General features: G+C 40.1%; 1 protein-coding gene across 2 annotated transcripts in view; it reads right to left on the bottom strand.

Annotated features, from left to right (window-relative positions):
• Positions 1-18885, bottom strand: part of stab1 (stabilin 1) — a 157628-nt gene that overhangs the window by 43584 nt on the left and 95159 nt on the right. For both annotated transcript variants that reach the window (XR_010093915.1, XM_063473672.1), the window contains exons 57-60: positions 17558-17662; positions 13693-13809; positions 8322-8454; positions 8130-8190 (exon numbers count right to left, since the gene is read on the bottom strand). Coding sequence is in view for 1 of the 2 variants with exons in the window: in XM_063473672.1 (XP_063329742.1) it covers positions 8130-8190; positions 8322-8454; positions 13693-13809; positions 17558-17662 (416 nt within the window). In the remaining variant the exon portion in view is untranslated. The remainder of the gene's footprint in view (positions 1-8129; positions 8191-8321; positions 8455-13692; positions 13810-17557; positions 17663-18885) is intronic.

Here is an 18885-nt window from a genome sequence, read left to right as displayed (position 1 = left end):
AATAAACCGTGGGTGACCCCACAACTGAAGGCCCTGTGAACGAGAAGAAGAGGGCTTTCAAGCGTGGAGACAAGGACACAAGGATCCTTTTGTACTCTCCAAGAGAGACTTCAAGGAGATTGACAGACCACGTGACTTTCGCGCATTGCATGCCGGGTACTAGTGGCAAAACAATCAAAGCAAGCATTTGCAGCACCGCAAAACGTTAATTCTCCGGTTCCAATACCTTCTTGCTTTTTCTTTGCCCCCCAAAAAAGGTATGTACAAAACGAAGGAGAACAAAGACAGACTTGATGAAAAGTCAAAGAAAAGATACGAGGAAAAAATCAAAGGAGTGAAAGGGTTAGACCCTTACGAGCACACAGAGTGGACAAAAGACGTTAGCATGCTGCCCAACTTTCACCACGCTCATATTTATAATTATACGGTTCTTGGAGTGAGTGCATACACTCATGAAGTTTTTAGTAACTTCAGGTCACTGCAACAAGCCCAGGTACAGTTTACCGACGGATGGGTACAGGACCTTGAAATGCACAAATCTCAAAGTAAAAAAACAAAGTAAAGCTATTTTTCGGCTACCAGCCCGACACGGAACCCACCGTATTAGCCAGAGGTCCCTTTACTACGGTTCGGAGCCACGGACCTTCAGTAACAGTAATAAATCACAGCAATAGTACATTCACGTAGTTGTAAACAGCATGATAATATATTAAGTAATCCAAAGTATTCAGAAAGTATTACTCTCATTGAGTAACGTAACGGAATACGTTACAGAATACATTTTGGGGCATGTATTCAGTATTCTGTAATGGAATACATTTTAAAAGTAACCTTCCCAACACTGGCAATTAGTGATACAAAAAAACTGTTTTATCCTGTGAATAAAAGTATATGTTTTTGTAAATGTACCATGGTAATAACAGAAGCAAAACGCAATATTCTGTCAGGACAATTCACTATTTATGCACAATAAACAAAGGAGCATAGCGCGACAATTTCTGTTCAGCGCCAGACTTGCTTGTAACCTATATCACCAATTATGTTATGAAAAATGACGTATTAACTACAACATAAGACTTACCTTTGTGGAAATGCTTGGAGCAGACTAACATGTGAACTGGAGTGTTCTGGGACGTTATATTTGGTATATCCAGGCCATCCGTTGGCTCTTTGTTACTTCGGAAACATGGCTAGAACAATTTCTCTTCAACGACGTAATCCGATAACAACTGATCTCTTTACCCGTCGGCTTCCCGTGGCTGTCATGCGACCGGCTATTGCAGTTAATAATACAACAGCTTCTTGCCATTTTTTGTGTTTCTTTTTATCGCTGTGTAACTGATTTCAATTGAAAGCCTGCGTGTGCTAGTACTGCATGCCACGCGTTCCCAGAATCCTTTGCGGTTTTACCAGTGAATGACGTCACATTTTCAATCTCTATGGAGGAGCCACAGTGTCTGCTGACTGGGGGTGGGCCAATGACTTGAATCTGTTTTTCAACAGATTTGGCTCTTGACCACTTATCACCTCTCCCACCCCCCAGGTTCCATCAACCCCCCTCCAAATGCTGTCCTGCCCCTCTCCTGGTAGAATGTCATTGTTACCTGAGCTCTCCTCACACCACCACCCTGCTTCACCCCCATCCACACATCTACCCACAGCAGAGCCAGCCTGGACCCCCTGTAGTTTGCTTACTGGTCTGGAATGGGGTTGGATACTGCTGTCAGTAGCACCGATCCCTCTCTCACCTAGAGCAGGCAGGGAGTTGATGTTTTTTGACTTCTCCAGTGCTTTCAACACCATCCAGCCTGCACTACTGAGAGGGAAGCTGGAGGGAGCCAGAGTGGGCAAACAGCTGACTGCATGGACCATCGACTACCTAACCAACAGACCACAGCCATCATTGGATGCATATCAGATGGAAACAATCAGGAATATAGAGGGGTCATCAGTGACTTTGTCGGCTGGTGAGACCAACGCTCTCCAAATCAACGCTATCAAGATGAAGGAGATGGTCATAGACTTCAGGAGGAAGTCACCTCCTACAACACTGGTGAACATCTAGGAAGAAGACATTGAGACAGTGAACTCATACAAGTACCTGGGTGTTCACCTCAACAATGAACTGGACTGGACTACAAATACAGACATCCTGTATAAGAAGAGCCAGTGTTGACTTCGCTTGCTGAGGAGACTGAGGTCCTTTGGAGTGTGCAGGACTCATTTAAAGATATTCTATGACACTGTGGTAGCGTCCGCATTTTTCTATGCAATGGCCTGCTGGGGCAGCGGATGCACGGCCAGGGACAAGATCAGGTGTGGAGGTCTAGCTCTTTGCTGGGATTTCCTTTGGAGTCTATGGAGGTAGTGGGTGGGAGGAAGATGCTAGTAAACCTTATATCCATCATGAATAACCCACACCACCCTCTGCATGAGTCCGTGAGTGTGCTGAGCAGCTCCTTTAGACAGAGACTGAAACACCCTCGCTGCAGGAAGGAGCGCTTTCACAGATCATTCATCCCCACAGCAGTTAGACTCTATAACTCCTCAATCATGATGTCATGAGTCACTTGGACATTGTGGTCATCCATTGGTCATCCACAGTTACCACCTCATGCACAGTGCATCTTATATATGTACGGACATGTGCATGTATATGTATATCTCTATATATGTATATTTCCTGTGGATGGGTGGATGTGTATTTGTACATGTATGTGTGCATGTACATGTCTATACTTATAGATAAATAATAGATATCTATTACTTACATAGTAATAGTAGTAGTAGAATAGTTGAAATTTATTATTTGCATATTTCCACAACCCTATATCCATAACACGTACTGTGTATGCATGTACATAGAACCTCAGCTACTGTTGTATATATTGTATTGTACTGGATATTGTATTTTTTTAAATTATTATTATTATTTATTTATTTTGTATTTCTTGACTTTATATTCCTGGTATACTCTTTGTATTCTACTGCTATCTGTACCTGAGTTGTGGTAATGCACAAATTTCCTCGCCGTGGGATCAGTAAAGTCTTGTCTTATCTCTTATCTTATCTTAGCCAAATAACAAGCCATGGGTGACTAAGGACATCAAAGCCCTCCTCAGTGACAAAAAGAGGGCCTTCAGGGCAATAGAGAGTAGGTGAGAATGGTGCAGGCATTATTGAAGGGCAAGATCAGAGAGGCTAAGGACAATTATAGGAGAAAGCTAGAGTGAAAACTCCAATAGAATAGCATGAGGAGACGTGTGGAGTGGCATAAAGACTCCACTCAGGCAAGTCTGCAGGACCAGGTGGAGTCCAGCCTCTGTGTCCTTAAGACCTGTACCCCCCAGCTTTGTGGAGTCTTTCATAAACTGTTTATGATGAGTGTGAGTCTGCAGAGGATCCCAGTGCTATGGAAGACGTCATTCCTCGTTCCTGTACCAAAGATGCCATGTCCCGGTGGCCCCCAGGATTACAGACCTGTAGTGCTGACTTCCCACATCATGAAAACACTGGAAAGACTCATTCTTCACCACCATCCTCCTCCAACCTATAGTCAGGCCACACCTAGTCAGGCCACACCAGGATCCCCTTCAGTTCGCTTACCAGCGTCTCCTCTGAGTTGAGGACTGTTGAGAATTGTTAGTTATGTGATAGGAAGACCACAATGTGGTGTTTTCAAAATTGTGTGTCTGATAAGGTGATCAGCAACACAGTGGGAACATGAGGGACTGTCCTTTCCTCTTTCCTCCTCACCCTCTACACCACAGACTTCAGCCACTTCACAGAGACCTGCCATTTCAGAAGTTTTCTGATAACTCTGCAGTGGTTGGATGCATCTGTGAGTGTGATGAGACAGAGTACTGGGCTGTGGTGGACTCCTTTGTCACATGGTGTGAGCAGAATCCTCTGCAGTTCAGTGTGATAAAGACCAAAGTATTGATTGTTGACTTTAGGAGGACCAGGAAACCTTTGACCCCTGTTTCAATCCAGGGGATCAATGTGGACATTGGGGAGCACCTTGGAGAACACATTGACAATTAACTGGACTGGATTAAAAAACACCACTGCACTTTACAGGAAGGGCCAGAGTCGTCTCTATTTTCGGAGGCCTTTTAACATCTGGCGGTGAGAGAGCATGAGAGAGAGAAAGAGAGAGAGAGAGAGAGAGAGAGAGAGTGTTTTGAGATGTGAGAGATTTGTGATGTTTAGCGTGTTTGGAGTGTGTAGTTAGTGTGTTGTCTTGTTTAGTTAGTGTGTAGTGTAGTCGATAGTTTTGTTGTGCTTGTCAGAGCAATGAGGTGATTGCTGAATGTCACAGGTGCTGCCAAATAGCCACCAAAGGCAAACTCCAATGTAAACGCTGTCTCCAGGTGGAAAACAGGAGGAGTGATACAGCTCCTGCTTTCAGGCCTGCAGGTATCAGGCTTGTGATGTTCTCCTTTATCTTAGTGGACAGAAATAATTTTCTGGAGTGGTAAAACTAATTTTTGTGGCATCTTATTTGATGCAGAACACTTGATTGTTCTGTAAATAATTTGTAATGGTTATATAAAAACCCATCTTTGCTGCATTTTTAGGTAAATAGCTGCAAATAAGTTTGTTGTTTGCAAAAGTTTGGCATAGAGTTTTAAAATTTACAATTTATATTTGCATTTCAAGTTATGAAAATAATTTGTTAAACATGTTTGTGGTTGTTACAGCAAAATATAAACCTTTTTTCTACTTGGATTTTATGTTCTTTGTCTGATTTTAGCTCAATTGTGTTAATATAGTACGTCAAAATGAAAAAAAGTAACTGTAAATTCAACCATGCAAGGTTGTGCAGAAAAGAATAATACCAAACAAGGCAAGGTAAATAGTTTTTAAAGGTGAAATGTAGCGCTAACATTAAAAATAGTCAAAAATGGCCAATTATACCCTTGACCCCAGAGAGTTAAACATATTTTTAAAGTAACGCATTAGTTACATTTCCTAGTAATTAGTTACTTTTATAATATTGTTACTAAATCCGTTACTTTTTTAAAGAAGTAATTAGTAACTATAACTAATTACTTATTCAAAGTAACTTGCCCAACACCAATGTTCATTGAGAGACCGAGATTACCCAAATGCACCACTGTACAACACAGGAAATCATTCCTGCCTGTGGTGGTACAACTCCTCTATCTAATGCACAGTACACACATCCTTAATATCTGCACATCCTCTACAGAGAAATAACAAAATGACAAAGTTCAACAGTTTACAGTACAATTTTAGCCACATATATGAATTTTGTCTTATATACTGCAATATTTATAATTGAGCTATTTGTTATCTTTTGAAATGTTGTAATATATTGTATTATTTAATTTAGCTAAGCTAGTTACTGTTCTTACTGTCTTGAAGCAAGTGTAACCGCATAATTTTCTCAGGGATTAATAAAGTATTCACCACATTGGTGGTGGTCAGAGGGCCCGGTGGCGCCAGTGTCCGGCAGCCTCGCCTCTGTCAGTGCGCCCCAGGGCGGCTGTGGCTACAATGTAGCTTGCCATCACCAGTGTGTGTATGTGTGTGTGAATGGGTGGATGACTGAACGTGTAAAGCGCTTTGGGGTCCTTAGGGACCAAGTAAAGCGCTATACAAATACAGGCCATTTTAAAGTATTCTACTTCTGATGCTGAACGATGCTACAGGCAGCATAACAATCTTCTCAGCTTCACAGCTTCTCCAGACCCTTTCACATCTGTCACATGTGCTCAGGGTGAACCTGTTCTCATCTGTGAAAAGCACAGGGCACCACTGGTGGAGCTGCCAATTCTGGTATTCTATGGCAAATGCCAATATGACTCGTGGTACTAGTAGTGACACGAACCCTAGCTACATGCAAAACGTATATATCCGAAAAGACATGGACGGAAAAATACGCCAGTGGCCCACATCTATAAAACCTGAGGATTGTCTCACCATTGCCCCTCTAGTGAATCTGTTGTTGATTTCATTAACACCAAAGCAGCTGAAACTGATTAACAACCCCCTCTGGTACTTAACTGAGAAGATCAATCGAAGAAATTTATGAAGTTTAAATGATATGATGCCATACTATGATTGAAAAGTTTTAGTAAATTTTTTTAGCAGTGTATTTAGCCATGTTTTTTTTGTATGGTTTTTTTTTTTAAATGTTATCCAAGTTGGTTAAGTTCTGCATCAGCACCCAGCAGTGCTTGAATTGGAATAACCCCACAAATAAGATCTTTAATTTCAGTTTAGGTTGCACCAATAAAGCACTTAATTGTGCTGTAATATATATATTTTTTTCTGCCTGTCCTGTCCAGAAGTGTAGCAATCAGGGTTGTTGTCTGAAGGCCAAACTAAATGCCCAACAGATTTATTTTCCAAAGTCTACCGTTATGGCTTTTGCTATACTGGTCCACTTGATACTCATATTTAATTAGATTTTTATTAGGTTTTTAACAATTATGAGTTATTACAATCAGAATGCAAAAGACCGGGGCACGGAAATAAAGAAAGAAAGAGAAGTTGGGGAGAAAGTTAGCAAAAGGAGAGGGAGAGAAAAACAGAGAAAAGAGAGAGAAAAAACACTGAAAATCTGCTTTATCACCTGCTGAAAAAAACAAGCAAAAAACAACACAGCATGGAAACCACGGCAACAACCAACATATGCATAAGTAGCAGTAAATATTAAATATTAAATGCTACTGAGCAGCACACAGTATTAATGATACATGACACATAATGTGTGTCTGTGAGTACCTGTTTGTACACCTGTGTGAGCTGAGCCCCGGGCCAAATAGACCTGAGGGCTCCCCACCCCCAGCAACGGCCCAACAAAGCCAAGGGGGCCCGGCCCAGCCAAGCTACTGTCGGGAATGATCCACTACACATTTGAGCACCCAGCCCCGGACACAGAGAACCACCAATGTACCAGTGGGTGGGGGCACCAGCCAGACCCGCAGCAGTAGGTAAGCCCAAAAGCCCAGACCCCGACCAGAGGGTCAGTTCCTCCTCCCGGCCCCCTACCCCAGACGGCGAACAGAGAACGGGTTTTGAGATTTGTGCTTTGATTTAAGCAAGTTCTCCTTTGCGCTTTTCCAGTATAATAGCTCGAAATCCTATTCTTGGTTATGCCCCCTGCCAAATGTGCAGCCATACTAATTCCTCCCATTTAATGAAGTGCTTGTCATTTATTTCAGTTGGGAGTCTTTGAAATAGCTATAATAACCAGGTAAAGATGATCAACTTGGGATATGAAACTTAATAAAACTTAATTAAATTCTATCTCCTAATGTAATTCCCAGTTTTCTGTTTTTTTAAGTCAATTAATTTAATCAGTTTAATTCAACTCCACTCAACAAAATGAACGCACACAAATGATGCATTTTTTATAGTTTGGCTTTTTCTCATATAGATGGCATCTGACAATTTCAATATATACAGTAGAAGACATGGTTTGATAATGTTATAATAGATTTGGGGGTTTTCCAAGGGTAGTCTTAGTAAGCTGTACAGGTAGAGATCAGCTTCTGTAACTTCTGATGTACACAAAGTCATTTTGTTCTGGAAGCAGACCTGAAATATGACAAAAACTTCTCCGTTCAGAACAGAGAAACAAGGATTAACCCTTGTAGGCGTCCAAGGGCTAAAAAGTTAAAGGACAAATGCAGTGTTTACAAAAATGCAACGTCCCAGAATTCTTCAAGTACAATAAAAGCTAAAGTTAGTTTAAAAGGTCTCTGTCTTATTTTTTTCTTTTTCTTTTTTTCTTATTTATTTCTTATGAGATGCGTTGATTTTTGTAAAGTGGAACCTGATCTAAATGTAGGACACCAGATGGGAAAAAAAAATGCTGTGCCCCACCCCGGTTGGATTGAGGGCGCCCAGCTGGAAAAATGTTACCCAGCCCTAACAAACATAAGATGTTGGTCACTAATTCTGCTCCATATCCCACTCTCAGTCTGAACTAGCATATGATGCATTTCCTGTATATTTAGTATAATCAGATTTATCAAATACATCAACTCCAAACAACTTGAAAAGAAAAAAAGTGACATTTTATTCACTTCTTTGCTGACGTTTGCTGCACTGCTGCAGATTTTACTGGATAAAGATGAAAAACATTTACTCACTGGACCAGTGAACTTGCAGGAGGCAAAGTCGCTGCAGCCACCATTTGGCTCTTCAGTACATCTGGAGAGCATTCAGAAAAACAGCCTGATGTCACATCCTCAAAAGTAAACATCTCACGTTGACTTAATGAAGGCAACAAGAAAGCCAGAAAAAACCCCGTATTTAAGACAAAGATGAAAGGCCACACCCACTTGTTAATGGGACTGCAGGAGTAGCCATCTCCCTGGTAACCACTGCGGCAGGTGCAGTTGACGACGAGTCCCGTCTGGTTGCAGTCCGCATTCACATGGCAGCCGCCGTTGTACTCGGAGCAAAGGTCTGGAGCTGCAGAGTGTTTTTAATAAAACTGTCATCAGATGTGGTCACATGTAAGATTTATTATAAATGCCGGCTCAGTTAAAGGTAAGCATCAGCTCGCCACATGTGCAACATCTGGAGCCTGAAACAAATGTGAACTGTTTTGATGCTTTTCTACAGCAACCAAATTATCAATCAGAACAGGAGTGCCACCGAGGAGAGAAAACAAATCTGATACTGAAAAACTAAAAGGATGAAAAATATTATAAGAAAAACAAACTGTCACAGAGCTCTTTCTTAAAATGCTCCAAAAACAGTGGGAAAAAAACAAAAGAAAAACAAAACAGAACCGGTTTGATTTATTCTGTCAGTCTGCTAATGTGCACAACAAGAACATTTACAGAAGGAATGACAGGTTACTGTAGTCAAAGAAAATAATAAGGGATAAAAACTATAAATGAAAAGGGACTATGGCAACAGTAAAGCCAACAAAAAAAATATGTTTATGCTTTTAAAGAATTACTGAAACAATTGATTTTTTACAATCTTTGTTATTTTGATTAGAAGGGAGGCCAAAACCTGTTTGGGGTGGGGCGGGGCACACCACCATTTTCTTTTTTGTATGCTGGAAAACTCTGGATTGTAAGGTTAATCAAGTGTTGACCAGTGTTGTATTGAATCACATGGACGCTTCTCACTTGCACAAGCTCAAATGTTAGACGAGCTAATTAAACTGATTAAATTAGACCCTCTGGTTCACTGCCAGGGAGGCTAATCTTCCTCTAATCTAAGGGCTGAACTTGGCTCCTGTACTGCAATGCCAGGGTTAATAAGCTTTACAGTTACAAATCAGCCATCAAAGACTAACAGGTGAATATACTTTGTCTCTTCTCCACCAACACAGTCCTGGTTCTGTTATCTTTTAATCAGAGAGTAAATTACTATCACCGGAGCCTTCAAACTTAGTTCATTGAAACCATTTAAATGCACAAAGTGTTTACTGTACCAGCTCAGAGGAGACGATCCAAGCACAGGACGCAGCAGGGTAAAAGTTAAAGGTCAGCTAATTAAAGAAACAAAACACGAGAGGAACAAGGGGATGCACAAAGAAGACACCTAGGACTAGAAGGAAACAAAACAATATATCAAGAATACTAACAGAAAGCTAGAACAGCTGACTGGGAAGAATTCCACACAAGCTAGTCGGAAATAAGGGGAAACTGGGGCATACATTTACAGAGGTGAGTAGCTGGTGTGCAAGAAAACTTGTGGGAACTAGAATCAAGGGTGGAAGTAGACAGAGTTTTTAACCCTCTCAAGGCAGGCGTTGCAGATTTGCAACAGTTAAAACACTAACAACCTGATTACCCCACATACATATTTTATGAGGTTTTTTTTACTCAGAAGTACCACTGCAGGACTTGGTTGTGCATTAGCAACTAAAACTTAATTTGAGCCTGAGAGGGATAAAATAAAAAAGGAACTGTGGAATGGCTGCTGTTTATTTTGTATGACGCTGATGATGTCATGTTGTTTTGAGTTGTATTAGAAAAAGTAAAACATTATCAGCGCATAGCAGAAACAACAGTGGATGTGACACAACCACCAATCTTGACCGATCCCTGATAGGTTGGTGAGTGGTTGTTAGGTGCACTTATGCTGCACTTTTTGGTGTACTATCTGATCATCCTTGTGATTTGAACGCTGCAGTCACTCATAAATTACAACCAAGTGGTATTAAAACCTGAAAAATTCAATGAAATTCAGGTTTATCAACAGTTGAGGTAAAGACCCTACAGTGTTCAGGAGAAAACAATCGAACAAGCCCCTGGAATAAGCCTGCAGTGATGGTTTAAAGGATTCTAATGACATGTAGCAGTTGTACACTGTTCCAAAAAATAGTAATGTCAAAGTATCTTACTGTATATTTTACAGTTTTGTACTGTCTTTCTAGAATATCATTAAATTTACATAAGTAGACTGTGATTTTACATGTCAAAGGTAAAATAACATAACATCACCGTAAATATAGTAAAACACAATTTACATGTTTTTTAAATATATTTTTTGTACATATGCATATTTAGATTGTAAAAATAAATTCAGAAATGTATCATAATTTCACAAATATTTGTCTGTTATGTGAGAGAATGATCTGTTAAATTCAAATGTAATACTATGGAAAAATATATAAAATTATCGAAAATTAATGAGAATAATCAATAATTAAAGGAGTATTTGAAGTATAATTTTGCTGAAAATTTCATGTCATCTAGGTCTGATTCAATAATTCAGAGGTAACAAGTGAAAATATAATTAATAGGAATAAAAACTAAAAAAAACATATAAAACATTGCACGGCCACGCTGTGCTAATTATATATTTTAAAAAATAAGGGTTGGGTCAAAACAATGATTTTAATGACAACACGCAGCGTGGGAGATAAAAACTGTCTAACATTCAGCATTGATCTTGCCCCAAAAACTACACATCAGTTATTTTAAAGCATCGAGGTATGTTTTATGACGCCCCCTCATACGTCAACAATACATGCATTTTCAAAACCACAAATGTTCTGTTAGCAACCTTTAACACAGTTAGAAAAGAACATTTTCTTCGCCTCCAAGCCAGATGTTTCCTGTCAAACTTCCCACTTTCGCTTATGTCTGGAGCAGCAGATGCACGTCCTAGAACAAACTTGTCACTTATGCAGACGCAAAATGCAGTTACAAGCAAAATATGTCTGAACTTTTACCTAAAAATAAGTCTATATACTGTGTGTGTGTGTATGTGTGTACGTGTGTGTGCAAACTGTATGTCTCCACCTCAGTACACTCTGTCTCTCCTCTCACCTCGCCAACTAAACTCATGACCTCTTACCAGACAAAGGCTCAGATATGTGTAATAAACTTGACTAAAAACATATGTGATATATTGAATAAATGCTTTAATAAAATGGCACTACTCAAAGCTTAATAAAAAGGATATAAATGGATGAAGAAATACTAATGGATAACCTGACATATGTGTTTTGTAAGCGTGTTCTCTTCCACAGCTCAAAGGTCCCTTACTCAATAGATTGTCTGGACGTCGCGCCAAACAAAGCTTACGACCCTCAATTAATTTGACTTGAGCTTCAACTCTTTAGCAAGCACAAAAATGCAGGATGTGTATATAAAAAGGTTATAACTACACCTGTAAATAAAAATGTTAATATGAGATTATGACAATACCTGTAATACATGTTGTAACATAATGCTTGAATAAATGCTTTGCTGAAATAATGATCAATGCAATGATTAATGATTAATGATGACGATTATAAACAGTAGCAGTAATATAATTTGTTCAATCCCACAAAATGTAGAAGTAGGAATTGCAATTAATATAAATCTCAAAGTATTCACAACATTCCTGAACAGAAATAGGCCTCTGCACCTGGGGTGAGGGTGTGGCCATGAAAACAATGTGACATGCCATTGGATGTTGGGACACATAATAACATGACGCTAAGCATCGGCCAATGAATGTGAACTAACAACCACAAGGTCGCGGGTATGGCTGCACTGTAGGAAAAAATCCTAATATAAAAGTATTTTACTGTGCATTTTACAGTTTTGTTCTGTTCTTCTAGAACATCATTAAAGTTACGTAAATAGACTGTGACTTCACATTTCAAATGTCAATTAACGTTAAATCACTGTAATGTAATAAAACAATTTTCATGATTATTAAATGTATCTGTCTGTACATGTGCATATTTAGATTGTTAAAATACATTCACAAATGTATCATGATTTCACAAATATCTGTCCGTTATTTGAAAGATTGAACTGTTGAATTCAAATGTAATGGTATGGAAAAGTATATAACATGATTCCTATAAGCTTGTGTTACATCACATAAGTATTATTATCACTGCTATCTAGGGCGATCGTGGCTCAAGAGTTGGCAGCTCGCCTTGTGATCAGAAGGTTGCCGGTTCGAGCCCCGGCTTGGACACTCTCGGTCGTTGTGTCCGTGGTCAAGACTCTTCACCTACCGCCTACTGGTGATGGCCAGAGGGGCTGATGGTGCGATATGGCAGCCTCGCCTCTGTCAGTCTGTCCCAGGGCATGCAATCCATTATTATTTAAACCAACTATTAACTGTATATTTCTGTATATTTACGTATTATGATTCATATTGACACATTCATTGACCTTGTTTATAGGTAATTTCGTTGTTTGTTCACGTTAAAATGTTCCTAATTTAATGTCTAAAAGCACTTGGAAAAGGCAGAATCCCATGTAAAATTAGCGCAACAAACTCTATTTTCATTACTGAAAATAACTGTATTTTTATGAGAAAGTTATTTTCTGTGATTTTACAGTAGTATTTTGGCGCCCCAGCTGCCGGAATATTACTGTTTTTTTAGGATTTGTTTTTTTTCCTATTTATAGATAATTTCATTGTTTAATCACATTAACATGTTCCTAATTTAATGTTTAAAATCACTTGAAAAGGCAAGATCCCATGTAAAATTAGCACAACAAACTGTATTGTCATTACTGGAAATAACCGTATTTTTATGAGAAAGTTATTTTCTGTTATTTTACGGTAGTATTTTGGCGCCCCAGCTGCCGGAATATTACCGTTTTTTTAAGATGTTTTTTTTTAACAGTGTAGATCTACATGTTAGGAGTGGAAAAAGGTTCATGGAGGGGAAACGCTCAGTCTAACACATGAAGTCTCGCAGCAGTCTGAGCCTATACTGTGTGATGGCATCATGTCAACATGGACTAAAATCTCTGAGCAATGTTTCAGCACCTTGTTGAATTTGATTAAAAGCAGTACTGAAACCAAAAAAGTGAGGAACCTGGTTCAAGCATATTGTACATATTAAAGTGTATTTTTTCATTATTAATATTAGATTTATGGATTATTTTTCTGAACTGTGGATAGAAAGCAGTAAAGACAGGAAAGACAGGGGACAGCGGGCAAGGGAAGCCACACCATGGGTCAGAGTTGAACCTGGACCGCTGCATTTCAGCCTTGTAGCCTATAGTTGCATGCAAATCTCAGAGGTGGTTTTTCACCTTCAAGGTGAATTTTCTTCATCTCAACGAGTTGGTTATTGGAACCACAGCTGGACCCGGATGATCAAAACTTACCAGAGCTTCCTCTTACTTCCGTGGCTACAAAGCACTCCAATCTCTTCTAAATCTATTATTGCATGACCACCGTTAGGATGATGTGTGTTTTTAAACAATGGACAACACTCACGTGGCTCTGGACTGCAGAAGGTGCCGTTCCCCTGGAATCCCGGTTTACACAGACAACCAACACCTCGCACACAGTCAGCCTGAGCGTGGCACTGCCGGCACTCCTCTGGGATTGAGCCTAGAAAGGCAGACGGGGGATTTATCTCAGTAGAAGATAACAAGTCAAATCAAGTCAAGTCAAAGTTTATTTATATAGCACATTTAAAAGACTAGTGTACATCAAAGTGCTTCACAATAAAACCGCAGTGCGGGCAGAACAAAGAACAAATAGTACAATTATACTTAAAATTGCATTTACATGGTGTAGTGCAGGCCGAATGAAAGTCAAACTAATTTGTTTCAAAAGCTAAGTTAAACAAGTGTGTTTTTAAACGAGATTTGAACGATTGAATTGATTCCGAAGTACGGATTTCGACTGGGAGATTATTCCAGAGTCTAGGGGCAGCGATGGCAAATGCACGGTCACCTCTGGTTTTTAAACGAGACCTTGGTTGCATTAGGAGCAGTTGGCTGGAGGATCTTAGTGCTCTCTTTGGGTTGTACGGATAGAGGCGATCAGTTAAGTAGCTAGGGGCCAGGTTATTTAGAATTTTAAAAGTGAGCAGAAGGATTTTGAAATCAATGCGATATTTGACGGGAAGCCAGTGTAGGTTAGCGAGGACGCGGGTGATGTGCTCATGCCTTCTAGTGCCGATTAAGAGGCGTGCTGCTGCATTTTGGACTATTGCAACCGCTGAAGGAGGGAAAGTTGGAGGCCCAGGTAAAGAGAGTTGCAATAGTCCAATCTAGGAGTGATGAAGGCATGGATAAGTTTTTCGAGTTCTTTATGTGGTAAATAGGGCTTAGCTAACAAGAGTAAACAGGGCTGTAAAATAAAACTCACAGGTTTATTTAAGGAATGTTTTTGTGAGACCAACCTAGAAACTTTCAGAAAACAAAAGCCTTCAACATGGATCCAGAATCCTCGTTTTGTTTGCATAGACCATTTGCACTTGGACTTCCTACACTGTCTCAAAGTGGTCTCTTAAATTTGAATTTCGTTATGAGCAAGAGGACAAGGTCTCAGGGATCCAAATCCAAAGTAGGTCTTAATCAGAGTGAAGACTGTGTTGCCATCATCTCCTGGCACGATGGCACAACATCACACTTCAGGTAGTTTGCAGCGAATGTTCTTCAGATGCCTCAGGTGTTACAGAAAAAAAAGAAAACAGATGACACTCATATTCCTGATCACACTCCCGGCCTGATGCACTGCTTTTCGACTTTGACACTTTGACTCTTCCACTGAAAACTCCTGTCTGGTCTCTGGGTTGTCGCTGGAGAGCCCACTCTCATCACTGGGGTGATTCCTCTCCTTGAAAGTTGGTGACGTTCAAGGACTTTGGTGAAATTGCAGCAAATTACGTTCAAGTAGTCATACCATGATTTCCATGGAGTGATCTAAAAGCAGCAGCAACACTGGAAGTGAACTGCACCCAAATTTGAGGGGTTTTCTGTGTGTTTTAATGGGCAGTCTTAAGTAAAAAAAAACATGGTTGGAATTATGTTGATCAAACACTGAAATAGATTATTTAACATGATTATCCATGCACTCAAACATCATGCATTTATTAAACTGTCTTTGCATCTAAATAAACGATAAATACATTGAAAACAAAAAATAGGAGGAGGTTGGCGGTGTTTTTGACCATAAAGGTAGTCTCACAGGAACAACCACTGGTCCCTGTTGACCTGTAGCCTCCCCGTTGTGAAGTGGAGGTTTGGACAAGGACAAAAAGAGGTGCAGTTGGCAACGGGCTCGCATATCTCCAGAGACGAGTACAGAAGCTACTGAAAGAGAGCCGAAGCTAAAAATCAAATTACATCTCAAGCACACACTGCCAAAAGTGGACCAGGTAGTAGATCCTGGGGGATCCGGAGACAAAGGAAGCTGCAGCTGTTCATGATCCTTTCACATCATGACTTTAAGCTCCTCTTTATAAATCTTACTGATGAAAGTCTGGCTCAAGACGACCTAAACAGCGAATGAGTTTTGGCTGTAAATGAAAGGGCTGTGCTCGTTTTATAACACAAGACAGAACAGACCAGAAGAGCTTTGTAGCAAAGATAAAAGCAACAAGTCATTGCTGTATCTCATTATCTTCTTAACTGTTAAAAGCCAAAAACCTAACTGAAACTAAAATGAGTCACTAAGATGTGGTTTTCATCGTATCTCATCGCTGTTTGATTGGAACAGAGAAAAACTGGTTAAAATGTTGAGGATAGCCTTACGTTTTTTTTAGTTTAACAAGCCCTTTAAAGTGGAGAATAAATATAGCAGATGGGTGGAGCTTCTGAGATAAGACATTAGGGACAATTTCCCCCCTAAATGACAACATGCACTGATGAGGCATAACCTTATGACCTTTTTCTTTTGCTGCCAAAACAGCCCTGACCCATCAAGACTTGGACCCCTGAGAGTGTGCTGTGGTTATCAGAGAGATCTGGGAAATTGGAGGCAAAGTCAACACCTCAAACTCTTTGCTCTGCTCATCCAACCATACATGAACCATTTTTATTTTGTGGCAGGCAGTGCACATTATCCTGCTGAACCATTTACTGTTTCCATGAAAGGGTCTACATGGTCTGCAGCAGTGCTTAGGTAGGTGGGACGTAACAAAGTAGCATCCACATGAAGGGCAAGACCTAAGGATTCCCAGCAGAACATTGCCCAAAGCATTACACTGCCTCCAGAGGCTTAACTTTGTCCCATAGTCCATAGTCTATGATTCATCAGGCCAAGGCACCTTCTTTCATGCTCTGTGATTTCTGATGCTCTCATGTCCATTGTTGGTGCTTTTGGTGGTGGACAGGGGTCACCAAGGGCATCCTGACTGGCCTGCAGCCCAATGTGCAACAAACTGTGATGAACTGTTTATCCTGATATCTTTCTATCAGAACCAGAAGAAACTTTTTCTGCAGGATAGGTTAGAGTAGTATCTGTTGGATCAGAAAACATGGGCCAGCCTTCGCTCCCCATGTGCATCAGTGAGTCTTGGCTGCCCATGACCCTGTAACTGTTTCGCCACTGATCCTTCCTTGGATCACCTCTGACAGATACTGACCACTGCAGACCAGGAACACCCAACAAGAGCTGCTCTGACACAGTCGACTACCCAGCACAGTTTGTCAAACTCACTCAAATCCTTACACTTTTCCATTTTTCCTGCGTCTAACAGATCAACTCTGAGCACAAAATGTGCACTTTATCCCGAATATAGTCCACCCACTAACAGGTGCCATGATGAAGAGATAATGAGTGTTATTCATTTTAGCTGTCAGTGGTCATAATGTTATGCCTGATCTGTGTACAAAGCCATGAAGATGAAGTCTGCTCATACAGTAGGTATTACAGGCACTCACCTCATTATTTGCAAGTCTGACCTTATTTAAAGTAAATATTCACCACTGTAACAGTATACATGACAAAATAAAAGAAAGCACGGCAGATTCATTGTAAGTGTCTGGATAGTATTTGATGTCACTTCAAAGTTTATTATTATTGAGCTGATGTTTCGGTCTGATTAAAAGTCCTATTAAGAAAGTCTGGCTCAATACGATGTTTTATAATAACTAAGGTTTAAAATGACCACGGGCTTGGTTTAGGGATAATTTAACCATGCCTTAATGGTTACCAAGGTATTCATCTGTTTAAAAAAAAATTGTGAGCTTTATTTAAGAAATGATAAATAAAAATCATACATTTGTAGGATGTTTTAGAATTTTTACAACCTCAGTACCAACCAGTGGCTCTTTTCATGAGCTTTGTTGACCATAAAAACCCGATCAGGGTCTCATATCTTTGTGCATTCAAGAAGAAATCTCACCTATTTTGTTCTGGCAGCGATCGCCCTCCCAGCCCGGCTTGCAGCTACACTGTCCAGATCCTCCAATGCCATCATTGCACCTTCCCTGGTTCCTGCAGGAACAGGCTGAGAGAGACAAACAAGACTTGACACATTTTCTAGTCCAACACTGATGTGAGAACAGGCAGGTTATTTCAGGCGTCCAGGCTTCCTGCAGTTGTACTTTGGCTCTGTCTATGATCTGTAATTATGTGACTTTGATGGTTTTGATGACCTGTGGCTTTGTCTGTTTAATCATCAGTACAGCTGTAAGTGTCATAGTTGAAAGTTATCTACTACTCCCCCAATGGAGTTTAAATGGACCTTACATGTTCATTTTCAGCTCTATGTTTTTTTTTGTTAAACTGACACCGGGCCTTGTTGCAGCCCCTCAGTTCATCCACTGTCTAAAACAAGTTGATTTAGCTCCTCTCACTTTAAGCCATCTTTCTTCTGATTGGCTCTAACTCACAAACAGAAGGTTTAAAAATGGTGGAGTTTCTGTGCTCACCAGATGACCATATAAGGTCAAGGTAATGTCCCCTTCCTTTGACGTGAGGCAGAGCCAAGAGTAGAAAAAAACCGTGAAATGAGCATTTAGAGCAGCCTGAAGCCTGAGCTTTGGGCTCACTTCTGGATTATGTTTTATATGAGCACCATTATTTTTAAAATATAAAAAAATGAAAAGCAGATAAGGTCCACTTCATACTTTAGTTAGCATAAATCTAATTTTTTTTCATATTTCTTATTTTAATATTATGCTTTTGATTTTATTTATGCTCCAAGGATCTATGGTGGTGAGCTGTCTGTGAACCTGAGTCACATTCGCGGCCTGAGTCTGACAGAGGAGAACAAATCAGCGTTATAGATAACATCCTCTATACCAGAGAAGCTGACACCATCAGAGCTTAACAACTATTGACCAGCTGTTCTCACGTCGCATGTGAAGAAGGTACTGGAAACACCAGTTTTGGCTCACCTGAGACCACAGGTGGAAACATCTATTGATCCTCTGCAGTTTGTACACCAACCAAATCTGGGAGTGGATGATTCAATCATCTCCATGCTGCAGAGAACTTACTTCCAATCTGGAGAGTAACAGCTGCACAGTGAGGATACTTTCTATGATTTATCAAGTGCATTTGAAATGATTCAGCTGCTGCTTCTGAGAGAGAAGCTCCTGAAAATATCAGTGAACACGTCCACCATCTCATGGATTACTGACTACCTGACAGTCAGTCTTCAGTATGTTAGAATGGCATAGCTCTGTCAGATTTGGTGATATGCAGTATAGGAGCCATTGTTTGCGT

Source organism: Pelmatolapia mariae, linkage group LG5, assembly GCF_036321145.2.
Source record: "Pelmatolapia mariae isolate MD_Pm_ZW linkage group LG5, Pm_UMD_F_2, whole genome shotgun sequence".
In the NCBI taxonomy this organism is placed as follows: domain Eukaryota; kingdom Metazoa; phylum Chordata; class Actinopteri; order Cichliformes; family Cichlidae; genus Pelmatolapia; species Pelmatolapia mariae.
This window is presented reverse-complemented; position numbering and strand designations above follow the sequence as displayed.